General features: G+C 40.0%; 1 protein-coding gene across 1 annotated transcript; it reads right to left on the bottom strand.

Annotated features, from left to right (window-relative positions):
- Window positions 1-3,523: 3,523 nt before the first annotated feature.
- Window positions 3,524-4,075, bottom strand: LOC103304982 (ADP-ribosylation factor 5-like). Its single transcript, XM_008161730.3, has one exon. The coding sequence runs from the start codon at window positions 4,073-4,075 to the stop codon at window positions 3,524-3,526; it is 552 nt and encodes a 183-aa protein (XP_008159952.3).
- Between the last annotated feature and the right edge of the window lie 9,393 nt (window positions 4,076-13,468).

Raw genomic sequence — 13,468 nt, 5'->3', positions numbered from 1 at the left:
TCCTTTTTTCCCCATTGACCTTCCCCCAGCCCCCTCATCCCTTGTCGCATGCCCTCATCCCACCCCCCCAGTGTCTTGTGTCCATTGGTTGTGCTTATATGCATGCATACGAGTCCTTTGGTTGATCTCTTTCCCCCCCTCCCCAAAACTCCCCAACCTTCCTGCTGTAATTTGACAGTCTGTTTGATGCTTTACTGCCTCTGTATCTATCTTTTTGTTTATCAGGTTATAATGTTCTTTATTTTCTATAAATGAGTGAGATCATGTGGTATTTTTCTTTCATTGCCTGGCTTATTTCACTTAGCATAATGCTCTCCAGTTCCATCCATGATGCTGCAAATGGTAAGAATTCCTTCTTTTTTATAGAAGTGTAGTATTCCATTGTGTAGATGTACCATAGTTTTCTAACCCACTCATCTGCTGATGGGCATTTAGGCTGTTTCCAAACCTTAGCTATTGTAAATTGTGCTGCTATGAACATAGGGGTGCATATATCCTTTCTGATTGGTGTTTCTAGTTTCTTGGGGTATATTCCTAGAAGTGGGATTGCACATAATTTCTTAATACAAAAATCATATTACTTCTAGTTTCTAAAAATCATATTACTTCTAGTTTCTAAAAATCATATTACTTCTAAACATATTACTTCATGTTTATGGCCGACTTAAAATAAAGGATATTGCAGCTTTTTGTTTTTGTTTTTCCCAATTATGAACAACTGGAGGGATTCCATTGGAGAAGATATCTACAAGAGCAGTCCTGCCTATTTACATTGTCTGTGTATGTGGCCCATCTCCTTTAGAGCATGACATTGTAGAGTTCTTCTCTTTGTCTTAGATGTAGCCTTTTAAAATAATTTATTGAGCCCAGCCAACTTGGTTCAGTGGTTGAGTGTTGACCTGTGAACCAGAAGGTCATGGTTAGATTCCCCATCAGTGCACATGCCCGGATTGTGGGCTCGATCCCCAGTGTGGAGTGTGCAGGAGGCAGCCAATCAATGATTCTCTCTCATCATTGATTTTTCTACCTCTCTCTCTTTCCCTCTCTAAAATCAATAAGTATATAAAAAAGTCATAATTTATTAAAATTAAGGTCCTGTCCTCTGCTATCACATGTTGTATTTGTGTTAAAGTAGTGATTCTGGTAGAGAGTGCAAATTTAATCAGACCAAATAGCATTGGAGGCTACCTTAGTTTTCAGTGCAGGAAATCTTGTCTTTCCTACATTTGGGAACTGTTCATACTTTGGTCCCACTCAATGCCCAAGAGCCACGCACAAGTAAGACTGGTGCATAATTCTAATTCACAACTGCTATCTCTCTCCCAGCTTCACCTGTAACTATGTACACAAAATTGTATATGTGAATTGTCATTGTATTGAGGGAGGTTAGCACATGATCACACTTGTAACACTTCACCTGAGACTTAGAATCCCAAGTTGGAACATGAAACACTAGCTTATTATCATTTCTCTAGTTCTTCAGGAAAACCAAATACAAATAGTAAAACAATATATTAAAAACGAATTAACTCTATGAAATTGGATAATATGTAGAAAAGTCTGCAGTTAATTAAAAAGATAGAGTAAAGAAATAAAATAATACCATTCTATTAAATAGAAAACAAATGGCGGTTGTAAATTCAAAAATATCTGTAATTTGATTAAATGGAAAGTGATTGATTATTCCATTAAAAAGACTATACTTGTCAGGTTAGATGAAAAAACAAGTCAAACTGAAAACTCTATACTCCTTGTGGAAGACTTCTTCCAATAACTGATAGAATACACTGAAAAAATTCAGAATAAATACAGAATATCTGAACCAAATTCAGCTAATTTACACACACACACATAAGCACACACATGCACACATTTGTATATGTGTGCAGAAATAAGTGAAAGAGAAGTGAAGGCAATAGGAAAAATTAAAAATCAAACATTTGGTTCTTTAAAAATATTAATACACTAGGGGCCAAGTGCACAAATTCATGCACCTTGAAAAGAAATGTGGGCCATGACAGTGGGCACAGGGGCGGGTCTTGGCCCATCCTCTGTGCCCCCGCCAGGCCCCTCCTGCCACGGCCCCCAGTCCCCTATCTGCCGGCAATGGGTGTGAGAGGCGGCTGCTGGCCCCGATCGCCCCTTAGGAGCAGGGGGAGGTGGAGAAGCCCTGAGGGGCAATTGAGGCCTGCAGCCACTGATTGCACCCAAGCAATCGGGACCTGCACCGGGTGCTGGTAGCGGGTGTGAGCAGTGGCTCCGGCGCTGGCAATGGGTGTGAGCGGGGCAGGCGTTGGAAGCAGGTGCGAGCACCTGGTGGGACCATGCACGGCTCATGGGAGCAAAGAATTTGCAGCAACCACCAGAGGCTCGCCCTGATGACAGCGACCAGCGCCCCGCCTTGGTCTGGCGCCTCTGCTCACCTGCTCCACCTTCCTGCCACGGCTGATGCCTGCCATGTTCCATGCTCTGCTGCCTCTGCCAATGCCCGCCATGATCCACACATGCCTCCTCCTGGTCAGCGCATGTCATAGCAACCGGTTGTTTGGTTGTTTGGTTGTTCCACTGTTCGGTCTATTTGCATATTAGGGTTTTATATAGAGAGATTTTAATACCTAATAAGACTAAAATGAAAAGGAAACACATAATATCAATATGAGGCATAAAATGAAAGGGTCACAACAAATCATATTGATATTGAAAAGATAAAAAGAGAATATTACCTAAAACTTTATGCCAATAACTGAAAATTTAGATGTGGATAACTCTAAATCTGAAATGTGTCAAACCTAACATAAGAAGAAATGTTTTAAAAATCTGATTACGTTATTGTGGAGATAGATTTGATTTACATCTGGCTTTGAAACAATATCTCTGGGGATGCCTGATGTCTAGCTTTTGACTGTTTTCCAACATAGGCAATGGAATTTACAAAGTGCCATAAAAGTCCAAAACTCTGACACCCACAACATTTGTCTCTTTTCTTCTTCTTCTTCTTCTTCTTCTTCTTCTTCTTCTTCTTCTTCTTCTTCTTCTTCTTCTTCTTCTCCTCCTCCTCCTCCTCCTCCTCCTCCTCCTCCTCCTCCTCCTCCTCTTCTTCTTCTTCTTCTTCTTCTTCACAAACCACAGCAAATTTATTACTCAGTACCCAGTGCCATATCTTAGTACCACCCGGAGCCCCCCCTTCCCCTCCCCACCTGGCCCCAAGGATATGCCCAAAATAGAACAAACAAAAGTAAACCCAGGTCCCTGCTCCTCCTCTGGAAGATAGGAGGCTCCTTCCACAGGTCCCAGCAGGCAGGGGACCTGTTGCCTTCATTTCTCTTGCCCCTGTGCCCAGAGAGCAAGGCTCCAGGCTCCAACAACAGAGAACATGCAGGCAGGAGGGGCAGGAGCAGAGACCTGTGTCTGTGGGAGGAGGAGCAGGAGGGCAGGGCACTCACTGCCTGAGGAGTCCGGGAGTCTGGTCATTCCGAGGATGCACACGGGGGCTTCCTGGCAGCAGGGGCCGACCCCTGATTGGTTAGCACTTTGACAGCTCATGGGACAGCCAGTCCAGCCCATCGTATAGGCCTGTACCTTGGATGGCACAAGTGGCCTGGATGTACCACGTGTGACTGCGCAAGTGCTGCAGGCCCAGCTTGTCGGTCAGCTCGCTCACGGGCATGGCATTGGGCATATCCTGCTTGTTGGCAAAGACCAGCAGCACCGCATCCCACAGCTCCTCCTCCTGCAGCATCTTCTGAAGTTCATCAGCCGACCCCTGGACCCGCTCCCGGTCATTCCTGTCCACCACGAAGATGAGACCCTGCGTGTTCTGAAAGTAGTACCCCCACAGAGGCCGAATCTTGTCCTGGTCTCCCACGTCCCAGACTGTGAAACAGATGTTCTTGTATTCCACTGTTTCCACATTGAAGCCTATGGTGGTGACAATCTCCTCCAACTTCAGTTTGTACAGGATTGTGGTCTTTCCAGCTGCATCCAAGCCAACCATGAGGATCCGCATCTTCCCGAAGATCCGAGAAAAGAGCGCGGACACGGTGAGGCCCTTGGTGGGGCCCGGGGGAGGGGGCATGGGCACGGACACGGAGGTGCAGGCTGGAACCGTCGGTCCGGGGGTGGGGGAGGAGGGACGGGGGAGGGGGAGGGGGCTTGGCAGCAGCAGGAGGAGGAGTTGCCGCCATTGCCTCCGTGCGTCCTGGCCCCAGTCTCTTTACTTCTGATCTGCAATGGCCTAACCAACTTGACAAGATTGACTCAATTATATAGAGAGATGCCGAGAGTTTGTTTGGTGAGCTCTCCCAAGCCAAGATCCCTTACCCAGATAGGAAAATTCAGGCTGTGAACACAGCATGATACACATGAACACTGGATCCAAGGGTTGCTTATGCATGGGGTGTTCCTCAGACTCCCAATGCATGCCTGTATGCTCTTTCTCTTGATGCATCATATTCCGTGCCTCAATCTCTATATGTCTTCCAAGTCTTTTCCAATATATAAACTTGGGAAAAAATACACCTAGCTATTGTAAAGAAATCAAATTTGTAACTAAATCTTTCCAAAATATGTAATATGACACACACACGCAAAAGAAATGAACCACAATACACCTCCAGATTCAGGAAGATTTGCTTGTGCATTCTTCCCAATATTCAAGGAAGATAGATCTCAATCTTAAGTAAACCTTTGCAGAAAAAAGAAAAAGAGGAAAAACTTCTTGAGTCATTTTTATGGATTCAGCTTAAGTATTGCACTAAAACCTGGTAAAGATACTAAGAACTATAGATATAAAATTCCTAAATAAAAATGTCAACTAAGCAAACCAACCAAAATAAAAAAGAACGATGCATTCCAACCATGTTTATATTTGGAACTGAAAGGTGGATGTTTAGCATTTAAATATAAAAAAATGTGATTTTTCACATGAGCAGGAAGAAGTAGAAAAACATGAACAACTCAATAGATGCTGAAAATAATCATTTGATATAAAACAAAGTCTCTTAATATGATTAAGTGTCTAAAATAAATGCAAATGTATGATTCATAATGGTGAATAGTTGAGAACTTTTCTTCTGAGCTCTTTAATAGCTCTTTCCCTTTGTATCAAGCATTTTGTGTCCTTAGTATCAGTGCCTGCCACATGGCATAAGCTCAATAATTGTTAGCTCTGCATCTGTTATTTTTGATAGAATAAATTATTTTTATTATGTGATGGAAGTGAAAATGGTCCATCATGTTGTTAGTAGGCCCTTAGTACTTCATTTTAGATTTCAATATTCAGGAATATATTTCTATCCTTATAACTCTTTACCAAAATAATACTGTCCAGAAACTTTCTATGAAATGTGGCCCCTTCATTTATTTTTTAAAGATGTACCTTGGAATTGGTATTCTTACAAACTCTTCACAATCAAATCATATGCATTCTCTTGTACTAATTAACCACAGGAACTTTCTAATCAATTTACATTATTGCTATATTCATCTCGACCCTCTGTCCAACCCCTACAAATTCTTGACCTTTACTAACGTCTCCTGGTAACTCCCTGAAAGGCAGTGTCCTCCTGGTCTCCTCTGCTTGATGCTTATAAATTCTTAAAGTTCCAGATCAAGCTCCATCTACACAGTAATACCCTCTCTAACTCCTATTATACATTTCAGACCCTGCTGTTGTCAGAACTGAAGGCAATTTATCTCTACTTTGCACCTACCATAAGCTCTTCCATATTGCGCATTTGCATACTAATGGGTTATGACTACAACTTCATTAAAAGCTTCTAAAGCCCAAGATCATGACTCTAATTTTATTATCTCCCAAGACACATATCCTATTTCGGTCTGATACATATTGACTGGTTGGTTTTTAAATGGTTCTCTAATAATAAACACATTTCTTTTTTACAAGGCCAGGACTAGGATGAAGTGAATGAGGTACTTGCTTTGGGCACAAAGTTAAGAAGGACACCAAAAAATATCCTCATAATTGAGATAAATAATAAATGCAATATACATTTAAAAATACAATTCATGCAATAATTCATGATGAATAAAATGTGAAATTTTAAGTGAAGATAGGATTAGTATTAATGATTTTGCTTCAGGGCCCAGTATTGCTCAGAACAGCAAATCTTATTTATAATCCAAAAAAAAAATTATACACCTGGGGTCTTTTTGTCATTCTTTCAGTCTATTGGTAACTGTAAGCTCAAAACTAAAATGTCAGAATGACACCAGCAATCCTATGGAACATGTAGCTAAATTTAATTTTAAATACTTTATATTTTTTGAAATAAGTTGTAGTGATCAGAGCTCAGATGTTAAAATCAAATTCAGAATTAATTCACAAATGAATTAAAAGATATCCTGTTTTGTGGATCAAAAGAATTAATATTGTTAAAATGTCCATATTTACTCAAAGCCATCTATAGAATCAATGCAATTCCTATCAAAATTCCAATGGCATTCTTTCATAGAAATAGAAAAATATCATATGGAACCACAAAATAAAAATAGACAAAGTAATCTTGAAAAAGAAGAACAAATCTGGAGGCCTCAAACTTCCTGATTTCAAAATATCCTACAAAGTTACAGTGTTCGAAACCATATGGCACTGAAAATGAACAGACACAGAGTGATAGATAGAATCAAGAGTTTGGAAGTAAATCCATGCATATATGGTCAAGTAATATTTAACAAGGAAGATGAGAATACTCAATATGGAAAAATAGTCTCAATAAATGGTGTTGGGGAAACTGAATATCCTATATAATAAAAGGTCAATATGCAAATTGACCAAACAGCGGAACGGCCAGTTGCTATGACATGCACTGACCACCAGGGGGCAGAAGCTCAATGCAGGAGCTGCCTCCTGGTGGTCACTGTGCTCCCAGAAGCCGGGCTCACGGCTGGCAGGTGCAGCAGTGGTGGCAGGACCCTCTCCTGCCTCCGTAGCAGTGCTAAGGATGTCCGACTGCTGCCTAAGCCATCAGTCAGACATCCCCTGAGGGCTCCTGGCTGGGCTGAGGGCCTCCCCCCACAACCTGAGTGTATGAATTTCATGCACTGGGCCTCTAGTTCACATAGAAAAGAGTAAAATTGGGCCCCTATCTTACACCATTCACAAATATTACAAAGTGGGTTAAATACTTAAATGTCAGATATGAAAATGTAAAACTCCCATAAGAAAATATAGGCAAACACTTCTTGACTATTGGCCTTGGCAATGAGTGTTGGGGTATAACATCAAGGCAGAAGCAGCAAAACAAAAATAAGCAAGTGAGATGACACCAAACTGAAAAGCTTCTGCAGAGAAAAACCAGCAATTGACAGAACAAAGAGGCAATCTTTCGCCTATCAGATAAAGGGTTTAATATAAAAAATAGTGTGTGAGGAGCTCATACAACTCAATAGCAAAAACAAACAACAAATTCCATACATATTCCACTTTAAAAATGGGCAAAGGACCTGAATAGATATTTTTCCAAATAAGAAATAGAAATGGCTAGTAGGTACATGAAAAGATGCAGAACATCACTAAACTTCAGGGAAATGCAAATCAAAACCACAATGAAATATCCCCTCACATTGGTTAGAATGGGTACCATCAAAGAAAAGAAGGGACAAGTGTCAGAGAGGCTTGTGTGAGAAAGGGGAACCTTTGCATACTGTTGATGGGAATGTAAGTTGGTACAGCCAACATGGAAAGGGTATGGAGGTTTCTCAATAAATTAAAACTAGAACTACCACAAGTTCAGCAATCCCACTTCTGGGTATTTAGCCAAAGGGAATGAAATCACTGTCTCAAAGAGGTATCTGCAGTCCTGTGTTCATTGCAGCATCATTCACAACAGCTAAGACATGGAAACAATCTAAGTTTCCATCCAAGAATAAATAAATTAAAAAGATGTGAGGAAAAAAATATATATTTTAGATACATACAATTTGGCCATAAAAAAGAAAAAATCCTGCTATTTGTGACTTGAATGAATCATGAGGGCATTATGTTAAGTGAAACAAGTCACACAGAGACAGACAAATACTATATGATCTTATTTAGTGGAATCTAAAAAAAGCCAAACTCAAAGAAACAGAGTAGAATGGTGATTGCCAGGGGCTGGGGAGTATTATATAATTCAAAGCTGCTTGGAGATAAAATCTTCAATGTTATTACCACAAAAAATGTAATTATGTGAGGTGATGCATGTGTAACTAATCTTATTGTACTAATCATTCACAATATAATTGCGCAGGAAATCATCACATTGGACAAAATGATATGTCAATCATGTCAATAAAGCCAGAAAAAATATATTTCTGCTTGGAGATCATCCTTAACTCCTCTAAGAAGAATTACTGCAAACACAAATCTGGGGCCACTATGTTCATTTTAATTGTTTCACTTCTCAATATGCTGCAGTCGACAGCTTGCATACTTGACTCTTCCATGAGCTTGTCTCTTCTCAGAGACTGTTTCTCATTTTTACTCCTTTGATTTCTGTGTTCCTTCCATATCATCTAGGTCATAACAGGAATTCAGTTATTTGCAGACTGCAATCAATTGATATTGTAAATAAGCTCTCAGCATAAGCTGTAATTAAAAGATTGATAAACAGAGCAGACTAGAAAAAAATCATGCCAGAATCACCATCATGTGTAATACACAATGCCACATATTTTTCTCATAAAAAAATTTCTCATTTTTTTAATGTAGGTACTAGGGGTCCAGTGCATGAATTTGTGCACCTTGAAAGGAACTGTGGGCTGCGAGACTGTGGTGGGCACAGGAGCGGGTCTCGGCCCATTCTCCATGCCTCCACCAGGCCCCTCCCACTGCGGCCCCCGGTTCCCTGTCTGCTGGCAGCCCACTACTGCTGCCACCACTTCCATGCACTGACAGTGCCAGCCCCGCTCGCACCTGCTGACAGCATGGAGCGATTGGGGCCAGAGCCAGCAGCAGGTGCGAGTGGGGCCAGTGCTGTCAGTGAGTGCGAGCGGCGGTGGCTGCTGTCCTGATCACCCCTCAGGAGCAGGGGGAGGTGGAGAAGCCCTGAGGGGCGATCAGGGCCAGCAGCATTCGCTCACACCTGCTGATGGTGCCGAGCGATTGGTGCCAGTGCTGGGCGCCGGCAGTGTGTGCGAGCGCCGGGTGGGACCATAGCATGCAGGAGCAAAGAATTTTCAGTAACTGGAGGCTCGCCCTGATGACAGTGACCAGCGCACTGCCTTGGTCTGGCGCTCCCGCTCACCAGCTCCACCATCCCGCTGCATCCAATGCCCACCATGTTCTGCGCAGGCCCCCTGGTGGTCAGCACATGTCATAGTGACCAGTTGTTCAGTTGTTCCACTGTTTGGTCTATTTGCATATTAGGGTTTTATATATGTAGATAATTGGCATACAACATTATATTAGTTTTATGTGTACAACATAATGGCTCTATCTCTCTATATAAAAGGCTAATATGCTAAGTGTTCGGCCATCCAACCAGTCGCTATGACACACACTGACCACCAGAGGACAGACACTCAACACAGGAGCTGCCATGACATGCACTGGCCATTTACAAAGAAATGGCACCGTGGACCTGACACACACAAAGCAACACTCAGCTTCCCCCAAGTGGGACACAGGCCCCACCACCAGCCTGGAGAGACAGCCCACCAAATTACAGCCAATGCTGCTGAGAACCCATAGCACAAAATGCAGCCCACAGCCCAGCCCAGCCCAGAAACGGTGGCTGTGGGTTCTGAGTAATGATGTCAGGTAGCAACACCCAGCTTCCTCTCCCTAGCAGCAGGCCATTTAACAATAAATGGCACTATGGACCTGGTGCACACAAACCAACATTCAGCTCCCCCCAAGTGGGACACAGGCCCTGCCACCACCCCAGAGCCACATCCCAGCCCAGCCCAGAAATGGTGGCTGTGGACACCAGGTAATGACATCACATAGCAACGCCCAGCTTCTTCTTCATAGTGACTAGTCTCCTTGAAGTTTCTTTAGGCCAGGAACATGACTTGCTTTATAGCCAGGTGGGAACATTTTACACTGTAACCAAATGCCTGTGAAGTGTTTTCCCATGCCTCATCTCATTTGATCCTCACAGAAGTCCTGGAGTAGGTAGATAGGAGATTTGGTAGAATCCTATTTTCTTTTCATTAGCTGGAAAATGGAGATATAGAAAGCTCAGAAACTTAACCTGACTGAAAAGAAGTAAGAAATGGTGGACCTTGAAAATGACTTCAGGTTTTCTCACTGCGCAGAATATAGTCAAACACTGCTGTAGTTAAATATTTTAGCCTTTGTTCTCCCTGCGTGATCTACAATAATAATCTGCTTTGTGTTGGTATTTACTGCTGTGTTGCTGACAATTACCTAAAAGAGAAGTTGGGGTGCTTCACTGGGCTGGAAAAGTTTAGCTAAATCAGAAAGCACATCTAATTAAGCTTCTCTATATATAAAAGTCTAAGTTGAGTGGTGCATGTGAATACATATAAAGCTCTCGCTGGCGCCAATCACATGTGTGTTTTGATCTGTCATTGTTGATTGTGAATTTGGTTGACACCTCTATTATAGAGAAAGGGCAAATAGCGATATTAAAATATTTCTTCTAATTAATTTCCTTTCAATGTGCACAAATTCATGCACTGGTCCACTAGTATTTGTATATATTGCAAAATGATCACCACAATAAGTTTAAATCACATCTGTCACCATACATAGTTGCAGATTTTTGTTTTTCATCACCACTCATATCTTGACTGGCTGGGTTACCTAGAATGTTGTCTTACTTGTTAATACAGCATTGATTCCTTATCTAATTCAGTTCCTCTAAGAATACACATTTTGATTATTTCTGAGGTATTAAAAAAGACCAAAATAATCCAAAATAAATGAACCTTCGTTTAGCAGTGCTGAGTCAATTCAAAGTGGTAGCATCTAAAGGTAGAGGAGGCAGAGTGATAAAGGCAATTCAGAGACCGACAGAATGTTTTCTGTTTTTCCTCTTTCAACTTTCTATATTCATTGTTCGCTCCCTGTGAGCTCAAGAGTCACATGAAATAATTCTCCACTGTTTTTTCTACTCTGCTATTAAGTTCAGTTCTGGATTTTTGCATGCGTGCTCCATGTTTGAATTCAGTTTAAAAAGGGAACTGCTATTTTTGTTTTTATTCTATTTTTATATACAAAACTCACCTGACAGTGTTATATTCATGACTTGCAAAACAAAAGCATACACTTCACGTTGTAAATATTTTGATGCATTTCTTAAATATTTTATCTGTGAATTTGGAGGCTTTATTTAATTTCTTAATTGGAGAAGTCAGTGAAAACGTGCCAATTTGTAATGCTAATTAGTACAATACTGATATTTCAGCTCATGTTACCAGTTGCATTTTCTTTTATCAAATGCTCATTTGTGACCAGAAAATGAAACATACCGAAGGACAACAGATCCTAAGCACACTTTTGAAGCAGCAGGAGTTGATTCTGCAAGTGCTGTGTGCATAGCCAGTCAAGGCCTCAATATGTTCAGAGCTACTTCATCAAGCAAATACATTTACAAAGCATTGGAGCCAGCGGGTTGGCTCTTTCTATATGAGATGTCTGAATTATGTTGACAATCTAATAATGCGGCTGAGTAGCTAAAGGCTGATGCAGGCCTTCAGGAGTTAGTAATGTTGCTGCAACATTTTACAACATTAATGGCATCATGGAGATAAATGAGAGTAATATGGTTTGAAAATGATCATCTCTCTTGTTTTAAAGAAAGATTTAAAATGTATAAATATTCCATATTTATATGCATATGCCCCATCATTCACATTACATGTCTTAGCACACTGAGTATTGCATATAAAGTAGAAGAAACCCATAGTGGTATAAATAAATATGAAAAAGCTATGAAATTCAGCTTAGCATTTTCTTAAAAAGGTTAATTAAGGTATAATTAATAATAAAGATAGATTTAAAATTCTAATATGATTTTTAAGAGAGAAGAGAGTGCACATCTCTTTTTTCCCAAACAATTTGAAAAATCCATAAAATAATATATGAAAAATTAATGAAGTATGGATAAACACATCAACTGAGATGATATATGCAATAAGATGCTTTATAACTATATGTAAAGATGATTTAAATATAATCAAAATACTGCTCAGTACAGCACTTCAAACAAAGGGTAGATGAGTTTATTTCTTTTCAAATTTAAACAGTAACTTACATTAAATTAAAGGCGGTTTGGTATGACGGAAGTTAGAGACTATTGTGAAGTGCTTTGTATTCAAAATAATTTTCTAAACATTGAAATACTTTTAATATCTATGAAGAAAAAATTCAGTTAGAAATAACATAATGAATGTTATATTTCTTGTCACTCAATCCATTTTAACGAATTGCTAATATATTCATTGAAGGAGCTTAGCTTCCGAATAGTTACTTTAACTTCACATTGACTGCAAGGGAAAGTCCAAGAGGACAAATATAGAAAAATATTGTCAGGGCACAAGTTAAAGTGCCATCCTTTTCTTTTCAGTTGATAATAAAGAAACGGTTAACATGACCATTTATTTTCAGCATCTATCTCTTTGTTTCAGAGGCAAGAAAAAAATACATACTAGGTGTACCAGTTAATAATGCGGATTTTTTTCAATAGATGGAGTTACACATATGTTGATATATTTGCAATTTGATATGTATGCTATTTTGTTGTATTGAAACAAGCTTCAAAATTTTATATGTCAAATTTGCTGAAGTTGTTAACATCATAGATATTTTTTACGCTTAAAAATGTCAAATTTCATGCCAAAAAAGCATTTGCGGGAAGTTTTAATTCATTACTTTATTTTGAAGAAAAGTGCTGCGAAAAGTTATCGTATACTTCAGGAAGCTTATGGTGAATATGCTCCATCTCAAGATACTTGTGAACACTGGTTTAAATGCTTTAAAAGTGATGATTTCGACGTGAAAGACAAAGAACGTCCAGGTCAACCGAAAAAGTTTGAAGACCAACAATTACAAGCATTATTGGATGAAGATGCATGTCAAACTAAAAACAACTTGCAGAAAGATTAAATGTTACTCAGCAGTTTCCGATCATTTACAAGCAATGGGGAAGATTTTAAAGGAAGGAAAATGGATGCCACATCAACTGAACGAAAGACAAATGGAAAACCCAAAAGTCATCAGTAAATGTTGCTTCGATGGCATGAAAGAAAGTCTTTTTTGCAACGAATTGTGACTGATGATGAAAAGTGGATTTATTTTGAGAATCCCAAATGCACAAAATCATGGGTTGATCCATATCAACCATCAACATCGACTGCAAGGCCAAATCGCTTCAGAAAGAAGACAATGCTCTGCGTTTGGTGGGATCAGGAAGGTGTGGTGTATTATGAGCTTCTAAAACCAGGTGAAACCATTAATACTGATCACTACCGACAACAAATTATCAATTTGAACCACGTT

Source organism: Eptesicus fuscus, chromosome 12 (assembly GCF_027574615.1).
Source record: "Eptesicus fuscus isolate TK198812 chromosome 12, DD_ASM_mEF_20220401, whole genome shotgun sequence".
Taxonomy (NCBI): domain Eukaryota; kingdom Metazoa; phylum Chordata; class Mammalia; order Chiroptera; family Vespertilionidae; genus Eptesicus; species Eptesicus fuscus.
This window is presented reverse-complemented; position numbering and strand designations above follow the sequence as displayed.